At 39.6% G+C, this 16,142-nt stretch overlaps 1 protein-coding gene and 1 long non-coding RNA gene across 12 annotated transcripts in view; one reads left to right on the top strand and one right to left on the bottom strand.

Annotated features, from left to right (window-relative positions):
* Window positions 1-548: 548 nt before the first annotated feature.
* LOC139801153 (uncharacterized) lies at window positions 549-7,505 on the bottom strand. The gene is made up of 5 exons (XR_011728078.1): window positions 7,366-7,505; window positions 6,700-6,779; window positions 3,391-3,519; window positions 1,164-1,215; window positions 549-573 (listed from the first exon to the last, which is right to left on the bottom strand). It is a non-coding gene; the product is annotated as an uncharacterized lncRNA (long non-coding RNA).
* A 48-nt stretch (window positions 7,506-7,553) lies between these two features.
* SLTM (SAFB like transcription modulator) overlaps window positions 7,554-16,142 on the top strand; it is a 34,578-nt gene continuing 25,989 nt past the window's right edge. For 2 of the 11 annotated variants that reach the window (XM_071755059.1, XM_071755064.1), the window contains exons 1-3: window positions 7,554-8,022; window positions 8,762-8,849; window positions 16,001-16,074. In XM_071755059.1, coding sequence (XP_071611160.1) covers window positions 7,828-8,022; window positions 8,762-8,849; window positions 16,001-16,074 — 357 coding nt within the window. In that variant the 5' untranslated portion in view covers window positions 7,554-7,827. The remainder of the gene's footprint in view (window positions 8,023-8,761; window positions 8,850-16,000; window positions 16,075-16,142) is intronic. The other 9 variants (XM_071755061.1, XM_071755065.1, XM_071755063.1 and 6 more) reach the window with 6 other exon arrangements.

A 16,142-nucleotide genomic window follows, 5' to 3' on the forward strand; every position in this document is an offset into this window, starting at 1 on the left:
TCACAAAAGAGATGGGCATCAGGAAAAAATGCATTTCGAGACTATTCATGAGTTACTGAAGGAATTTCCTTAAAGCAAAATTGGATATAACAACATGGGGAGTATTTCTCAAATAAGGAAAAAAGGCTTTAAGGAAAGATTCTACTTGAATAAATGCCTGGTTTCTAGAGACATTGCTAAGCAAAGGAATATCCAAGTACGGCAAAAGTGTAGAAACAAAATGCAAAAGGTGTGAAACCGCATAAATGATGTGAAAATTAAAAATTTTTCGGTTTTATCCATAATGTGAGAGCACAGGAAAAAGTGAGACTCGCAGGGAAGGCAGAGAAAAGGATCACAGGTCAATGTGTGGTTCCAGAAGAAAAATACTAAATCATTTCAGTTTGCAATAAAGACAAAAATACAGGTCACCCAGCATTAATGTGACACCTTTTTCTACATAGTTTTTACTGTGTATTTTTTTTTTTTTATTTTTTTAAATCCAGAATATGCAGCACGTCGCATTCAGCCAGACTTCAGCAAAGATGCTGGGCCACATATCAAATAATTACTGAGGCTGGGGAGAATGGAGTGCTGTGAAAAAATTAAAAACACAAGTAAAACACTAAATAGGAAACAACAGACATTGGAAAGAAGGTTGTATCTTATTCAATAATGGTCAGTAATGGCTTTGTTGTGTAAGCAATTTTAATATTTTTCGTTAATGACTGGAGAAAAGGAGAAAAAAAAAAAGGAGAAAAAAAAGACAATATATGGGAAGAACAGAATGACCCTGATGACTACAGTAATTGAAGAAAGGTGAGAAAAAGTTGAGTAAAATATATAGAATGTGCACTTGAATACTAAAAGTTTTAGTATACAGTAAGTATTTGTCAGGTAGAAGGCGGCAGGATGAGAATTCAATAAAATATGCAATTAAAAAAATGACCAACTTGATGTACACATAAAAAAAGCAAATATGACTGTACAGTATTTTAGTCTAAATATTTTTATCAGAGAGGTTTATTTATATCTGTGCAATTATAAAAATGATCCCTCGTGAGGTCTTAAAACTACTTTATCTTTTTTATATGTATTCAGGGAACATATGCTGTAATCTTAACCAGGCACTCAAGGGATCATAGCAGACATGAGAGGAAGCAAATGAAATCTGGAAGGTTTACCTAAGGAATGAGGCAGAGGAGTGTTTTGTGTAAGCTGATTGGAGGCTACTACCTGTAAAAATACAAAAAATACAACAACTAACTAGGTATTCACCTATTTACTGAGTAACTGTTTTGAATGCTCACACCAAATATGACAGAAAGGTATCTCTTGGCAGAGAAAACAGAGTTGCTCTAAGCTCACCAACTGAAAGAGACACAAAGATTATTTTAAAAACAAAAATAAAGGAGCTGCAGAGTAGCTAGACAGTTCACAAATTAAAAAACAATGCAGGGTAAGTATAGATAATCTTGATTTTCTCCCAGAGCAGAGTGACCAGATAAAATGCTGTGACTGTCTCAGGTATGGTAGAGCTTGGGTAAATTAAAAAAAAGGCACAATTCCTAGGATCTTTACTATGATTTCCTAATTCCTGTTTCACTATAGGCTACCTGCTGACAAAAATCTAGTAACTTGTAGGCCAGTTCATCCTTACACGTGACAGAAATCAGTTTGTTAATTACTGACTGGCTACTAATGTATTTATCATTTAAAGTGACAGAAAATGAGCTTCCATTCACAGAATTATTCACAATTAATTTTAAATAGTTTTAAATATTTTTTAACTTCTACCTATGCCCTTTGATACATATTTTTAGAGTTACTTTGGCCATTGTTTTAGAATCTTGTGGAGCTTGACAACTGTCTTGAAAATATATTAATTGGGTTCTTGGACAAAACCAAAAGGCTCTCCTTTTAATACTTCCTCCCTACAGAAAACTAAAAGGTTAAATCGATTCAATCTAAATGCAAGTTTCAGAATAGCTTTCTGGCTACTGTGTCATCAATTCATAATGAACTCTTCGACCACTAACTAGTGCTAAACAAACCCATTTATATGCACACCCCAGGGCCTGGCAGAGCTAAAGACAAAGAAGAAACCAATCTTATCTAAGATCAAACTATGCCAACCAGCAGGAGATTGCACTTCACATTTTTGGCAAAAGGACAAAAATCAAACCAAACCCCTATCCTGAGGTACCTTCAGCAGCTTAATAGCTCTGTGCAAAGCTGTTCCAGTTTGCCTGCTCAAGGATGAAAGCAAAGCACTGCTTTATCCAGATGCAATCACCAGTTTCTGGAACCCACAGCATGGGCCAAGAAGGAGAGGCTTTGCTCAGAGCTGTGAAGTGCAAACCTCCTAGTGCTTAGGACAGGATGCACAGTATACACCTACAAATCTCCTATATGCAGGAGTATGAATCTCTTGTCACACACCCTGCTGCTGGTGGAGCTCAAAATCACTTGCAGTCAGTGATTTAAACCAGACATGAACATAGGTAGTTGTGTAGAAGTAAAATGGAACATACTCATGTATGTATTTAAATGTTCATATTAAATCAATTTGCATTTAATAGTAATATAAACTATCAAGCTTCTTGTCATAGTATGTTCTGAGTTTAATACAGAAAAAACATCACAAAAATGGTGGTATTGGTATTCAGGTGGTACAAATAGTCACTGCTCCAATCAGCCCAGATAAAGATCATACAGTGAAAACTGGCAAAATAGGAAAGACAAAAAATGCTGCAAGATTTGTGTTGTGAAAAACTGCTGGTAGGAAAAAAAAGACTGATGCATTTGAAGTAAAAAAAGAACCAACCAACCAACTTGATTGAACCATTAAGGTAACTATAGATTTTTAAGACTGACAGAAGAACGTAATACCCTACATTACAGGAAAACAGTGATACAGAAATGACCCACTAGTCACTCATTTAATTTCATATTTTACAGCCTGCTAAGGCTTTAAAATGTTAGAAACAGCATTCTCACAACATGTACTTCAGCAATTATGCACATTTCTACTAAGGTCTCAAGCAGTTATGGTATTTTAAGGAGTTGTCATACAATTAAGAAGGTGTAGTATAAATAATTATTTAGAAATAGCTACTTTGTTGATGGCATTTTTAATAGTCGTTTTCTTATCAGAAACAAATATGCCACCAATCTGTTAACAGAAGGATCATGAGCTATTCCTGTATATTCTTTCAGTGCTTGTATAATAATGGGACCAAATACAGTTTTGCGTTTGAAGGATGAATCAGCAGCTATTTTTGGAGCAATTAGGCTTAAAACAAACAAAAGGATTCTGCATTTAATGATCTCATTTTACACTAAGAAATTCAATTGCCATTTCCTAGGATATACATATACTTTCAGTAGTAAAAAATGTGTTTTACTTACAAGTAGGTTATGCTCTTCTTGCTGTTCTGTAGAATTGAAACAAGCTACTTAGAGATCAGAAACTCATTTTTATAACTTTCTTCTGACTGCTCATCAGTGTATATCAATACATGAAAAAGAAACCTACATCTGGAGTGAAAAAAAATACTATTTTTATAGCAGTGATGCATAATAAATTACCAGTAATTCTTAATCTTACAATGGATCTATTGTCAGCCATTGGTTGAAAATGGCTTTATTCATTCTGCTTTTTCTGCAGGAGAACTGGTGCAGGAAACATACCAGTTATTCATTTTTATGGGTAAGCTTGGTCAGAAGTTTGATTGCAGTCTGACTGGTATCACTAATTGCTAAAAGCAAAGTTTGAAATTGTAGCAACCAGGCAAAGTAGGGTGAGAACAGGGGCAAGACACAGTGCCTTTCAAAGCAAAAGGGACTCTTCTGTTGATTTCGATTAATCTAGCCCCAAGTCTCATTCTTTTTTAAGGACTTAGATCCAAAAAGGAACAGGGTCATTGCACCATTCATTGCTGTAATAGTTGGCTTTGATGCATTTAAAGTAGAATCCAAAATACCGTATTAGAAACTTGGATTTCTGAAGCAAACAAACAAATGCCTAAGAGTGAGCACACACATTGCTCACTCTTTTTTTTTTTTAAAACACCAGCATATTATGCAAAAAACTGCACACAGCTTTGCTGACCAAAAGACAGGGAAGAGCAACGGGTCTCAAATGAGCCAGGATCCTGTTTACTTGTAGGTACTTTATTTGGAAGTTCTAGCGCCCCCAATACCACACCTTGCCTTAAACAAACATCTTTTCTTTTTAGAGGTTTTTTAGGAGGGGATATGGACAAATGAGTGGCCCTGTGAAGAGGAAAAAAGCCTGTTCAATGAATGCTCTAGCCAGGAGGTTTCCTTACACAAGTAGTTCCTGCCTTTATTTGTATGTTCAAAAGATACTGAGTATGCCTCTACTTTTACAGAGCCAAATCATGTTAAAATTGCAGAGCAAACAGACTGCATTAATCTGTAAAAGATTAAATAGCTACTGTTTGGTCCTCCACAGTTTCAGTGCAAGGTTAGTGAAAGACTGGTCAGCACTGTTGACACTGGGATAATCATCTATGCAGAAAAAAAACAAAATTACACAGCCCAAGGAAAACATTAAAAATATAAGGATGTTCACAACTTTCAGGGTCTCATATACAGGAGAGAAAAGTATTTACAGGAGCACAATTTTGCACAATTTTGGACTTGTCTTTGTTGCTGCTTAATCTCTGGGCCAAACATTTCCTTTTTGAAAGTCTATTACTATTTCCTAATCAAACTTTACCACAAGTTTCAGCACTTAATGACATAAAACAATCTTCTCTTTGAAAGCAAGTAGATATTTCAAGAGACTACAAAAGGACAAATAGTCTTTTTCTTTTAAGAAAACAATCAGTGAATTAGAAACCAGCCAGGTTAATTAAAATCCGTTGATAAATTCAAAATATGTATAGATACCTGAAAAATAACAGTGATGCATAGCATGATTTGTTCACAAGTTTGTCAAACCAAGGAAATCTCCATTTATCTTTCCACAGACATGGATAAATTTAAGATCTTCAGCAAGGCTTTTGACATTCTGTTCCACTGACATTATGTTAAGGAAGATTAGAAGTTTGATCTGGACAGAAGCTGCATAAATCTAGTGCAAAACTGGTTGCACTCAGAGGCTCACTATTAATAGCTTACTATCAAACTTGAAGTTTATATCCTTATTCCTCATACATTTCAATTTTGTAATGTCTTTGAGTAAAGGCTCAGAGATTATGCAAGTGGCACCTAATTAAGAGGTACTACAAAGAGCAAAAGTGAAGAGTCTGTGATTAATTGTGGGGAGAGGGGGTTCTGTAAACATAAAAGAAATAGCTGTACAAAAAAGAAACATCATAATTAACTTGCAGAAAAGAAACCCATAGGTAGACTGGATCACAAGCTTAAGATATCAAGAGTTTCCTAAGGTTGAAGAAGGCATACATCCCACTAAGGTGCACAACCAGAAGTGGTGTCACCAAGGTAACTTTGAAAAGTAGTGGAAAGATTGGACAGGTACTATAGGGGTGCAACAGCAAAAAGTCACAAGTCTTCTTTAAAAAAAGGAAATAATCCACGATTCAAAAAGATAAAAGACTGAATAAAAATATGATATGAGTCTTTAGCTCATGTAAAAAGGATGCTGCAAAAGGAAAAGGATTTTGGTCCTTAATATTCACTTTGAGTAAGAAATCTCTTGCTGCAATTTAGCTTCAATCTAGACACTCAAAAAAAGGTTAAGAACTAGACTAAGGCTGTCTGAGGAATGTGTGCAATCTGTGTTTAAGGTTTTAAGAACAGGTTAGGCAATCAGGAGGATGACTGAGAATCCATCTTGAGGACACTTTCAGCTCTGTTGGTTATTTTTTGTTTGGGGGCTGGGAGGGTGAGTTAGGTGTACAGCTACATGACCATGCAGCAAGGTTTAGGCAGGTCAAGCAACCCCCATATGGAGTCCAAGTGCTGTATTTGTCATCCCTTTCATCTTTTTTCCTGAAATTGGGACACAGAACACTTGTCTTCATCACTACTAGAAAATAATCAGAGGGTTTTATGTGTATTCATACAACAGTTTCCCACAGTAAAACTGACAGCCCTGATTATGACTTTGTTGCACTGCTGATTTCAAAGTAATATGTAAATTAAATAAATTTAGAACTTTTGAATGCACTGTTTAGATATATACAAACAAAATCTGTTTTAGTCTAAAGTTAAAACGTTTGTTTATTAACCTCAGACTCAATCCTAACGTATTTGATGTCAATACAATTATTGCAGAAGATTGCATAAGCAAGAATATATGCTCATTTCTTATTTAAGATTGTTCTTTTTATAAAAATCTGGTTACCAAGTTTAATAGCAGCATTATATATACAAAACATACATGCAATGATCAGTCCAAAGTGTGTTTTCTCTTGGACTTCAGTGCATGCTTTACTTTAAATACATGGATATTAGTCTTCATTAACAGGCAACACATTAAACAAAGTATTATTTAAATACTTCAAGTGCAGTTTGAAAAGAAAGAATAGTGTTAGAACCTTTGCACAACTCAGGACTTGATTTGTACAAAAGGTTGTTTCACCAAGATTAAATAAAAGAAATCCTCACTAATTTATTCTTTTTATATGCACATTTTAAATACACAATATACACATTTTTAACAAAATTTCTGAGTGAAGAAACAGAACAAGAGGATTTGTTTGGCTGAAACTGGTTTAGATGCACTTCAATTCACCGTTTCTGCCTTAGGAAGATTGAGAAGCAGCTAAAACAGCTCATATTGGCAAAATAACTTCAAGCGTTCCCTACAGAAAGTGAATTAAATGGTATCTAAGAGGTTGCATCACCTCGTAGAAATACAGCCTAGTAAAACATAACAAATGGTACTGAAACTACCATTTCACCTAAGTAAAAACATCATTAAATACTTAAGCATATTTCCTAAACTCTGAGAACTGTGTGACCAGAGCAAGCAAGAAGGTACAACCCATCTTGTTAATGCGAAGGGAGAAGCCCCAATAAGATGTAAACAGGTATTTTGCTTTTATTTAGAAAATAAACAAGTAGCCTAATCGGATAATTATTCTGACACGAACCCAATGAACACTCCATTACAAGAACTCACACACCCACACAGCAGGTAACAGATGTTCCTCAGCAAAGCTTTCAAAAGCCCACGAAACCTGCAGCAGATTCCGGCCCCGGGCGGGCAGGTGGGGGGGTGGGAAGCGGCTGCTCCCCTCGCTCCGTTCCCTCCCGCTCAGACTCACTGCACCCCCGCACACGCACCGCACACTTATCACGCGTTCTTCTTCCCCGAACAGGCCCAGAGCTGCATGAAGGGCAAGCGTTCACACGCCAGCTCTCAAGAGAAACCAGCGAAACAAATACCAGCCCACACAATCACGGTAAGCACCGTGCTTTCTCGGGCCGGTTCCAGCCCAGAAGCCGTCACCAGCTCCCCCGCCTCAGCGCAGGACCGCGGCCCCACGCCTCCCGCCAGGCCCGGCCCAGCCCAGCCCAGCCCAGCCCAGCCCCGCCGCCACCGCTCGCACCGCCCCGGGGCACCTCATGGCTCTCGGCGCCGCTCCCTGCAGAAGCAAGAGCCCAGCCCTGAGCCGCGCCGAGCCCCGGCCCGTCCTTCCTGGGCGGGCTCAGCCGAGCAGCCCGGCACCCTCCCCGCCCGGCCCGCCCGCCGCCAACCTCTCGCGGGGAGGTCCCGGGGCCAGGTGAGCGGTACCGCGCCTGCGCCGCGCCCGCAGGTCGGCCCCGGCCTCCATCCGGGTACTGCGCGGCCCGGCCGGGCGGGGGGGTTTCATTGTGCGTGCAGCTGCCGCGCTCAGTCGCTCTAAAATGGCCGCCGCCGCCTCGTCTCCCGCCGCCGCGGGGGCTCCCGCGGCACCCACCGCTCCGGCGGCGGTAGCGCTGCCTCCCACGGAGAGCAAGAAGATCACTGACCTGCGGGTCATCGACCTCAAGTCAGAACTGAAGCGGCGCAACCTGGACATCACCGGGGTGAAGACCGTGCTCATCTCCCGGCTGAAGCAGGTGAGAGGCCGGCACAGGCCGCGGGGGATAGCCCTGTCCGACCCGGGCCGCCGGCGGGCCGGGCCCAACGCCTCAGACCGCCGGGCTCCGGGGGCGGGGCCGTCGCGGCCCTGCCGGAGGCCCCCGGTGTAGGGGGCGGGACCTCTCCCGGTGCTGTCGCCGGTGTCGGTGTCGGGGGGAGGGTCCGCCGTGACCGGGCAGCCGCGGTGGTGGCGGGGCCCCGTCAGTGGCTGCCGGGCGGCACGCCCCTCTCGGCCGGGCCGGGCTGGGTGTCCGAGCCGGTGCAGCCCGGCCTGGCTGGCGGAGCTCGCCCCGCGGCCTTGAGGCCCGGCCGCCGCCCCGGGTGCCAGAGCTCGTCGGGCGGCCACCAGGGCGAGTCCCGGGCATGGTTGTTGCTGTAGGGCTTCTGTACTTCCCTCCCTCCTGTTGTGGAGCTGCCCTTAATGTCATCACGGATGTCTTAGTGGCCTTCTAGTGTTATGTTTCCAAAGAGAAATGTGCTGATCCTTGATAAGCTGTCCTTTGAAAATGTCATTTTAACACCTGAAACTCTTGCCATTTTCGTTAGCTTTCCTTCCTAATTTTCCAGTTTCAAGTGGTTTAACCTGAAATGTTTTATAAAATAAGATCTGAGAGGGGGGAAAAAAAGTAGTAGTTTGGCTCACAGACCTCTGCTGAAGTCAAATTGTCTAGCTTCTTACTGAAACACGTTAAGAAAATTATTTTCTATCTCGTTTAGGCTATTGAAGAGGAAGGAGGCGATCCAGATAATATTGAACTAACTGTTTCGGCTGACACACCCACCAAGAAACCAACTAAAGGCAAAGGTTAAAAATCTGTTGATATACATTACGTTGTGTAGCAGTTTTTGTTTTGCATATCACTTTAAAGAATGTGGAACCTCATTGTGTGGCTTAGTACAGTTACTGTTCATGACTTCTGCCATGTAAGACATCTTTTGCCTTCTCACCTGTTGTCAGTCACTGTGCATAGGCAATGTGTAGGGATGCTGGATATATATAGAAAATGGGTGGATTAATAGGTGTATTATGAGGTGGTGGCTGTACTGCTTGCATATCTTGGAGACTTGTTCTGTGGGTGCTGAGACTGTGTGGATGATCTGTGAGATTTTTGGAATGTGCTGTGTTAACAGAGATCCTGAACATGTAGGTGCAGAGTGAGCATAGGAACTGCTGTGCAGCTCTGGTGCTGGGAATTATCTCTGTAGTGCCTGAGAATGTATGTTATCAGCAAAGGGAGGGCTAAGAAAACTAGTTGTTTAGCTATGAAAAGGGTCTGGACCTAGGCTAGCAATGAGTGTACCATAATAAGTGATAAGGAGTCACTGCCTGAAGAGGAAGACTCTGTTTTGTGGGCTTATCATCTTTTTTACTGAAGGCAGGATTTATAAATATGAATTTCCTCAGTGGGCTCTGAAAGTTCGCTGTGAACTCCAGAGATTCTAGCTTTTCTGTTATGAAAAATAATTACTTAGATTCTAAACAGATTTATTTGGCAGTTATTGTGTTGGCTCTTTCCTTTTGTGTGTTTAAATATTTTTGTTTGAGTTCTGGGGAATTTTTGTTTGGGTTTTTGTTATCTGTTGGTTCGTGAGCATCCATTTTCAAGTAATACTGCAAAAGGGAAAGTCTGTTTTATGTGTAGCATTTTTCACTGAACATGCATGTGAAGAATGTTCATACATGTGTTACAAATAACTGTTCTGGAAATGATCAGCCTTATTCCACTGCCACTTAGGCTGAGTTTTGTAGCAGAATTGATTATCCCTGCTTTTGTCTGGTGCTGTGAATGGGGAATTTAATACTAAAATGTCTGCTGAGAAAGTTAGAATAACTTACCTGTACTTCTGACACACTAGAAAAGTGGAAGGAAACTGTTTCACAATGTGGTTTCATTTTATTTTGTGACATTGCTTTGGTCCCTACTCTGGAAAGGCAACTGATGCTTAAGAAAACTACATGGAAGCTAAATAAATACTTCTCTAGTGTTTTGTGTAGATATCTAAATGGCTGCTTGTTCTCCTGTGATGAACACTTGTCTGTTGCTTTCTATCCTCCTGTTCTCCTAACTAGTATCATGATGTATGTGCATAATGTTCTAGAACTGACTTCTTGTTTAGTTACACTACTTGGCTTCTGCAAAGGTGGTTTGCCTACTGCTGCTGCCTGAGGCAGGGCTTCAGTAGCTGTTCCCTGCATGACATGTGTGTTCTTGGTAGGCCTCAAAGTAAAACATAACCTTCATAAAGTTCTTACCTGCTCACTTTGCAGGCTCACGAGTTTTTCTCATTACTTCTTGGATTACAGGTCTGTCTTATGAGCAGATTTTGTGCCAAAAACGAGAGGTTCATGCTGCAGTAATCTTCAAATGTGGAACAATAAAAGCTCACTAAGTCACATAGGGAAAATATTTTCTGATCTTAGTTATTTACCTCTAACTGTAAAAAAGAGTTGGTTTTGGTTTTTTTAACTAGCTCAGCCTGGAGAAGAGGAGGCTCAGGGGAGACCTCATCACTCTCTCCAACTCCCTGAAAGGAGGTTGGAGCCAGGGGGGGGGTTGGGCTCTTTTCCCAGGCAACTCTCAGCAAGACGAGAGGGCACAAGAGGTCTCAAGTTGTGCCAGGGGAGGTTTAGGTTGGACATGAGAAAGAATTTCTTTACTGAGAGGGTGATCAGGCATTGGAATGGGCTGCCCAGGGAAGGGGTGGATTCTCCATCCCTGGAGATATTTCAAAAGAGCCTGGATGTGGCACTCAGTGCCATGGGCTGGGAACTGCAGCGGGAGTGGATCAAGGGTTGGACTTGATGATCTCTGAGGTCCCTTCCAACCCAGCCCATTCTAGGATTCTATGAACTACTTGTTTGTGTTAGCAGCAGATTCTGATGTTTTCTCCCTCCCTGGTGCTTTCTGCTGAAGTATGTTACTAGTAACCAGAAAATATCCCTCAAAACTTGGAAATCTAGCAGTCCATACCCTAATGTGTCAATAGGAAACTTTCAGAGACACGTGGGTAGTGCATGCCCATCAACTGAATTCAGGTGGACTTGAGTTTTCATTTAAAATTAACTATCTTGATCCTCCTTGTGCCTGTACATGCTCTTCCATGAGAAATGCTGCCTCCCTCACTGATTTTGTCAATAGATTGCTCCAGGCCTTTTGCTCCACTCCACAGCTTCAGACTAATACTAATGGGTCTTTAATTTTGCTGCTGCCCAGCAGTAAAGTTAGCAGCACTACTAGTACTGTTATTTTTCAGTATGCTCTATTTCTATTTTTATGCTCTATATGCTTTTCCCCATGCTCTAGAAAAGAGGGTAGGAATATTAGGTCCTTGTTGGAGTTACAGAGAAAGGGCCAGGGAGCAGAAGTAATGGAGAAGCCTCATAGCAGACAGAAGTGAGTGGGACGGAGAAAGGAGGTTTCCCTTCAGAAAAATTGCAAATTATATTAGATGGCTATCAGTTTTAGATTTGGAATAACTTTTGTAGCCAATTTTACTCAGCTATTAAGGTCTGTAGGAAAAAAGTGAGATGTCAAATTCCCTAGCACTCTGTTAGAAAAACTTGATCTGGAATATTGATGCATGGGGAGGGGGAAATGTGTGTGTGAGTGAGAGATTTCTTTTCCCTTTTTTCTGTGTTGATGTTGACAAAAATGGTGAAGAATAGGAATGGGGTAAAGAGTGAGACTGAACTTTCATAGAACAGGATTTTGTCATGGCCCTGTAAATTATTTGTCAAATGAGTGTATGCTGCAGACCTTTATCTGCAGTGAGAAATACTGTAGCATATCCATCAGCACTTGGTGATTTAAAGTTACTTTTCTGCCAAGTTTTGGAATCAGCATGGAGAAAGGACAGATATTAGGCTAATACATTTTAATATCAGAGTATTATTGTGAGCAAAGATATTTGTTTTCTGATCTTCCAAGTTTCCAAGGCCAGTTAGACACAACTATTACTGTGAGTCTTCAGTACTAGTTTCTTACTGATACTCCAATTTGATAATATTGTTTTTTAGATCAAATGCTGGCTTATACTATGTCCAAATAATTTAGGCTTCTTGGTTTAGTTACTTAAATACCAAACCTAAGTTGTACACTGGCCTTCTAAGGGAGTGGAGTGGGGGAAATAAGCTGTCATGATATCATTTGTTATTCAGGAATACTAAAATATTTTAACAAACTCTTTATTTCTTCATTTCTTCTTCTGAGTTGTTAACATCTATCATTGTAGTTCTGTGATTTGATTCCTGAAACACTGTGCTGTGCAGCTTCCCAGAGGTAGATCAGAGTTCACCTGCCCAGTGAATCCTCACTGAAGAAAGATAGGGATTCTCAGCTGGACTGAAAATAGGTGTTTTATGGCGCTGTTGCAGACATCGTGTAACCTGTGGGGTGCTAGTACAAATGCATTGATTTAAATATTGAAAAGGTGTTTGTTTTTTTCCCTAAATAAATATTTTTCAGAATAAATTTTCTAAATTAATCATCCTGACCTGTGCTGACCTGCTTTTTAAAATTCTGTTATTTTTTTAAGGTGAGCAGATAGCTTCTTTGTTGCTTCTTAGTGGCTGATTCTGCTTTGCAGTTGCTGAATAAAGTAGGAAAGACTGAAAAGTGACCTCTCCAAATATTCTTGAGGGAGGTGTGTACTTGCACACAGTGCTGCCACACAGATAGTTGGGGCTCTTAACATTACAAGAAATGTCTGCCTTAAATATCTCATAAAATAGATCTGCTAATTTATTACAAAATTTGGTAATTTTGTGTTTGACCAGAGGTGTTCAATTACTCTATATATACCTGCAAAATTATAAATATTTCTGTCAAGATAAAACCAATACTCTTTCTCCCAAGTATTTTAACCAATATATATTATAAGGAAATTAATACACTCTTCTCTTCTGAGAAAAGATTTGTGTAAATTATTTGTAAAGAGAACATTCCTTTTAAACAAGACTTTTTGGTTTTTTTCATGTCAGTGATTTATAGAAAAGAATCTCTCTCTGGATGGAGGGAGATACTAAGTTAAAATACCCAAACTCAGTATTGATGATAGAAATTTAAGATACTGTGGGTTTTAGTTGACACTTGAAAAATAACACTTTGCATAGGTGGTTCCAGTATTTGAAAATTTGTTTCATCATTTAAGTTATAATATATCAGGCCTTATTGAAGTGAGATATGAATGATGTGCAGCAAACTATAGGTAAAGCTTCTGTGTGCCTTCAGATAAGAAGTAATCTTGCCACATACTTGCTGAGTAATTTCATTAAGGTGGGAGTGAGTGTTATGTCTAATTTTTAATTATATGATTGAAAATTATCACAAATCTTATAAGCAAATCAGTGATTCTCTGTATCTGACTGTGCAAAGTAGATGCTTTAAACCATAAATAAGAACAGTATCCTGCAAACACTTCAGGAGACAAATTTTCTTGTTACCCTATGATACCATATAAGAATACAAAAATGTAACAGGTTAATTTACTTTTATTAATATTGTGACAGACTTCTCCTCTGCCTTGTTTTTCATGGATCTTTAGCATCAGGTCTAACAGAACCCTGTTTGGGGTTTCAGTAGCAATGCCAGAAGAACTGCAAGCACTAATTATTCCAGAGTTTTATGATGAGTGTGTCACTCTGATTCTGCCCGGGATGCAGATGTCTAGTTTGCTTAAGGCTTGTCTAAAATAGTCTTCTGTAATTAATTCTGTATACACTCAAGTAGCCAGACTTTCTCATGTGGAGAACCATGAATAGGTAAAACAAGCTTATGACACTGTAAGGCTTGTAAATGAGATGAAAGCTATAACTGCATGGTGTTAATCCAACATTTGAAAGATGTTCTAAATCTTCTACTTACTTCTAAGGAGAATGTTCATTTGCAGTGTAAATACTCTGTTGAAATTCTGTGGTGTGTAGCAATTGCCATTGCCAGAGAAGAGTTTGAGCACATAGGAGAGTGCCATCATTCCAAGGTAGATCAGAATTTGTGGTGTTAGGTACCCAGGTTTGTGGTTAGTGCTGCTTAGACCAATAGCCACTGTGTGGATAAACCTGTGCATAATTTTTATTGTATTACAACTTGTATGACCCGAGACCTGCTATGCCTGTTGTCTGCAGAAGGTCCAGCTTTTCTGACTGTAATTGTTAACCTGCCTTAAAATCCTCATTATTTTCCTCAAAGTGATAGCAGTCTTGAATAAGTTCACAGAAGCTGTCAGTTTCTGACATGTTTGTTGCAATCTGACTTTAGTTCTGTGAAATTATTAGCTGAGTGTGTGTCCCAGAAGCCCATTATGGATGAGTATCACTGTGGAAAAGTTTTCAATTTTTGTGGACACCACCTTTTTAGCAAGTTACTGTACCCACATCTGAAAACTACCTGTATTGCAACCTTGAAGTGCTACTTCTGAGGTCAGAGTAACCCAGAACAGAGAACTGACAGAGAAGGAAAACTTCCCACCACTCTCTGGCTTGAATTGGAAAAGTGAAGGTCATTGCTCAGGTCTCCTATACCTTGGAATACCCCTGGTGCTCAGAGAAAATGGGACTTATTGCAGATAAAGACAGATTAAAATAAGGCCAATGAAAACGTGCATTCCTGTCTGGCTTAATATAGCAGCAAACAAACGATAGGAACAGCTTCATTTCTGATGGGTATAACTGCCTCTTAATAAGGACAGGCCAATAAAATATAGTTAGTTCTCTAGCTTCTTTTGCAGCTTTGTAATTTACTTTTCTGTTCCTCACCAAGTCTGGGCTCTAATTTACTTGCCAGATTTCCTCAGGCAAAATAAGTTAATTTAAATAGCTTTCACGATAGTACCTTAGTTGCTAAATACATCTGGCATCTGCTGTGTATGTTTTCCTGTCTCTCTGTATGCTGCCTGGATATGGGATGCAGGAAAAATTTGGACTTTGTGGTTTAACAAACTGAAAAACTGAAATGTGAGAGGGGGTAGCAGAAAACCAGTAAATGTGTTTAGAAATCCTTGCGGTCTCATTGCTTTTTACCTATATTAAAAATATCTGTGCCTGTAGATTCTGTCACAAAATGCTAAAATACTAGTGTAAAATACAGGTTACTCCTGCTTCCAGACATCAGCTGTGAAGCACATTAAAAAAAAATAAGTATGTCCTTTCCAGTGTAAGTGCATTCCTCTTTCTGGGAAAAGCCAGCTGCCCTGATTATACTTGTGCTGCTGACTTTTTGCACCAAAATCTCACAAACCTGTTGCATTACAAATAAACCAGGAATGTTTTGTTTGTTTTAAATGAAGTAAAATCAGCAGCAAAATCTCTTAGTGAACTTAGATCTGAGTGTTTAGCTAGATGTCCCAATCACAGAAATAACTTCTGCTGTGTGTCTTTTGCTGGAGGCTCATGTGCATCTGATCTCAAAACAGCAATATGCTGTTTGGAGGAGAACTGGCAGTTCCACTTTTCTTTCAGTGAAAGGAGTAAAACCAGTTGTAATCCAAATCAAACTGGAACAGAAAAGTCTCTCTTTTTGCTTCTAGCTGAGAATTTTCCAGCTTTGAAGTGCAATTAAGAACTGTGTATGAAAGATTATGGAAATTAATTGCTGACAAAAATTGGATATTGCAGGTAGCAGAAATATCCATGCTGTATCAAACTTTGGTTTATGTTTTCTTTTCTATTTTTTTTAATACCCACAGAATTGATTTAGCCATTCATTACAGGATAAAGGGGTGAGGGAAAATGTGATGTCAAAAACAAGTGTTAAGTGCTCATTGTTCATGCTTGTGACATTTTTTCTCCTTACCTTAAAAATCCTCAGTTTTGTGAGGCTTATATTAAAGCAACGAGTTCAGATAAACTGAGAATTTGTTATTCAGAGAATAATAAACTAAGGCCCAACACATATTGGTATTGAAAGAAAGTTTGCTCTATGTAGCAGTTGTACTGATTAATGTTTCCTGTCATTCCAGGTAAAAAGCAGGAAGCTGATGAATTAACTGGTGATGCATCAGTTGAAGATGATTCCTTTGTCAAGGTAATAAAAGTATGTACATTTTTTTCTTAGTTTATATTTAAGTTCAATGTTTGGCCTCTTCTTTTTTCAAAAAAAAA

This window comes from Heliangelus exortis, chromosome 11 (assembly GCF_036169615.1).
Source record: "Heliangelus exortis chromosome 11, bHelExo1.hap1, whole genome shotgun sequence".
In the NCBI taxonomy this organism is placed as follows: Eukaryota; Metazoa; Chordata; class Aves; order Apodiformes; family Trochilidae; genus Heliangelus; species Heliangelus exortis.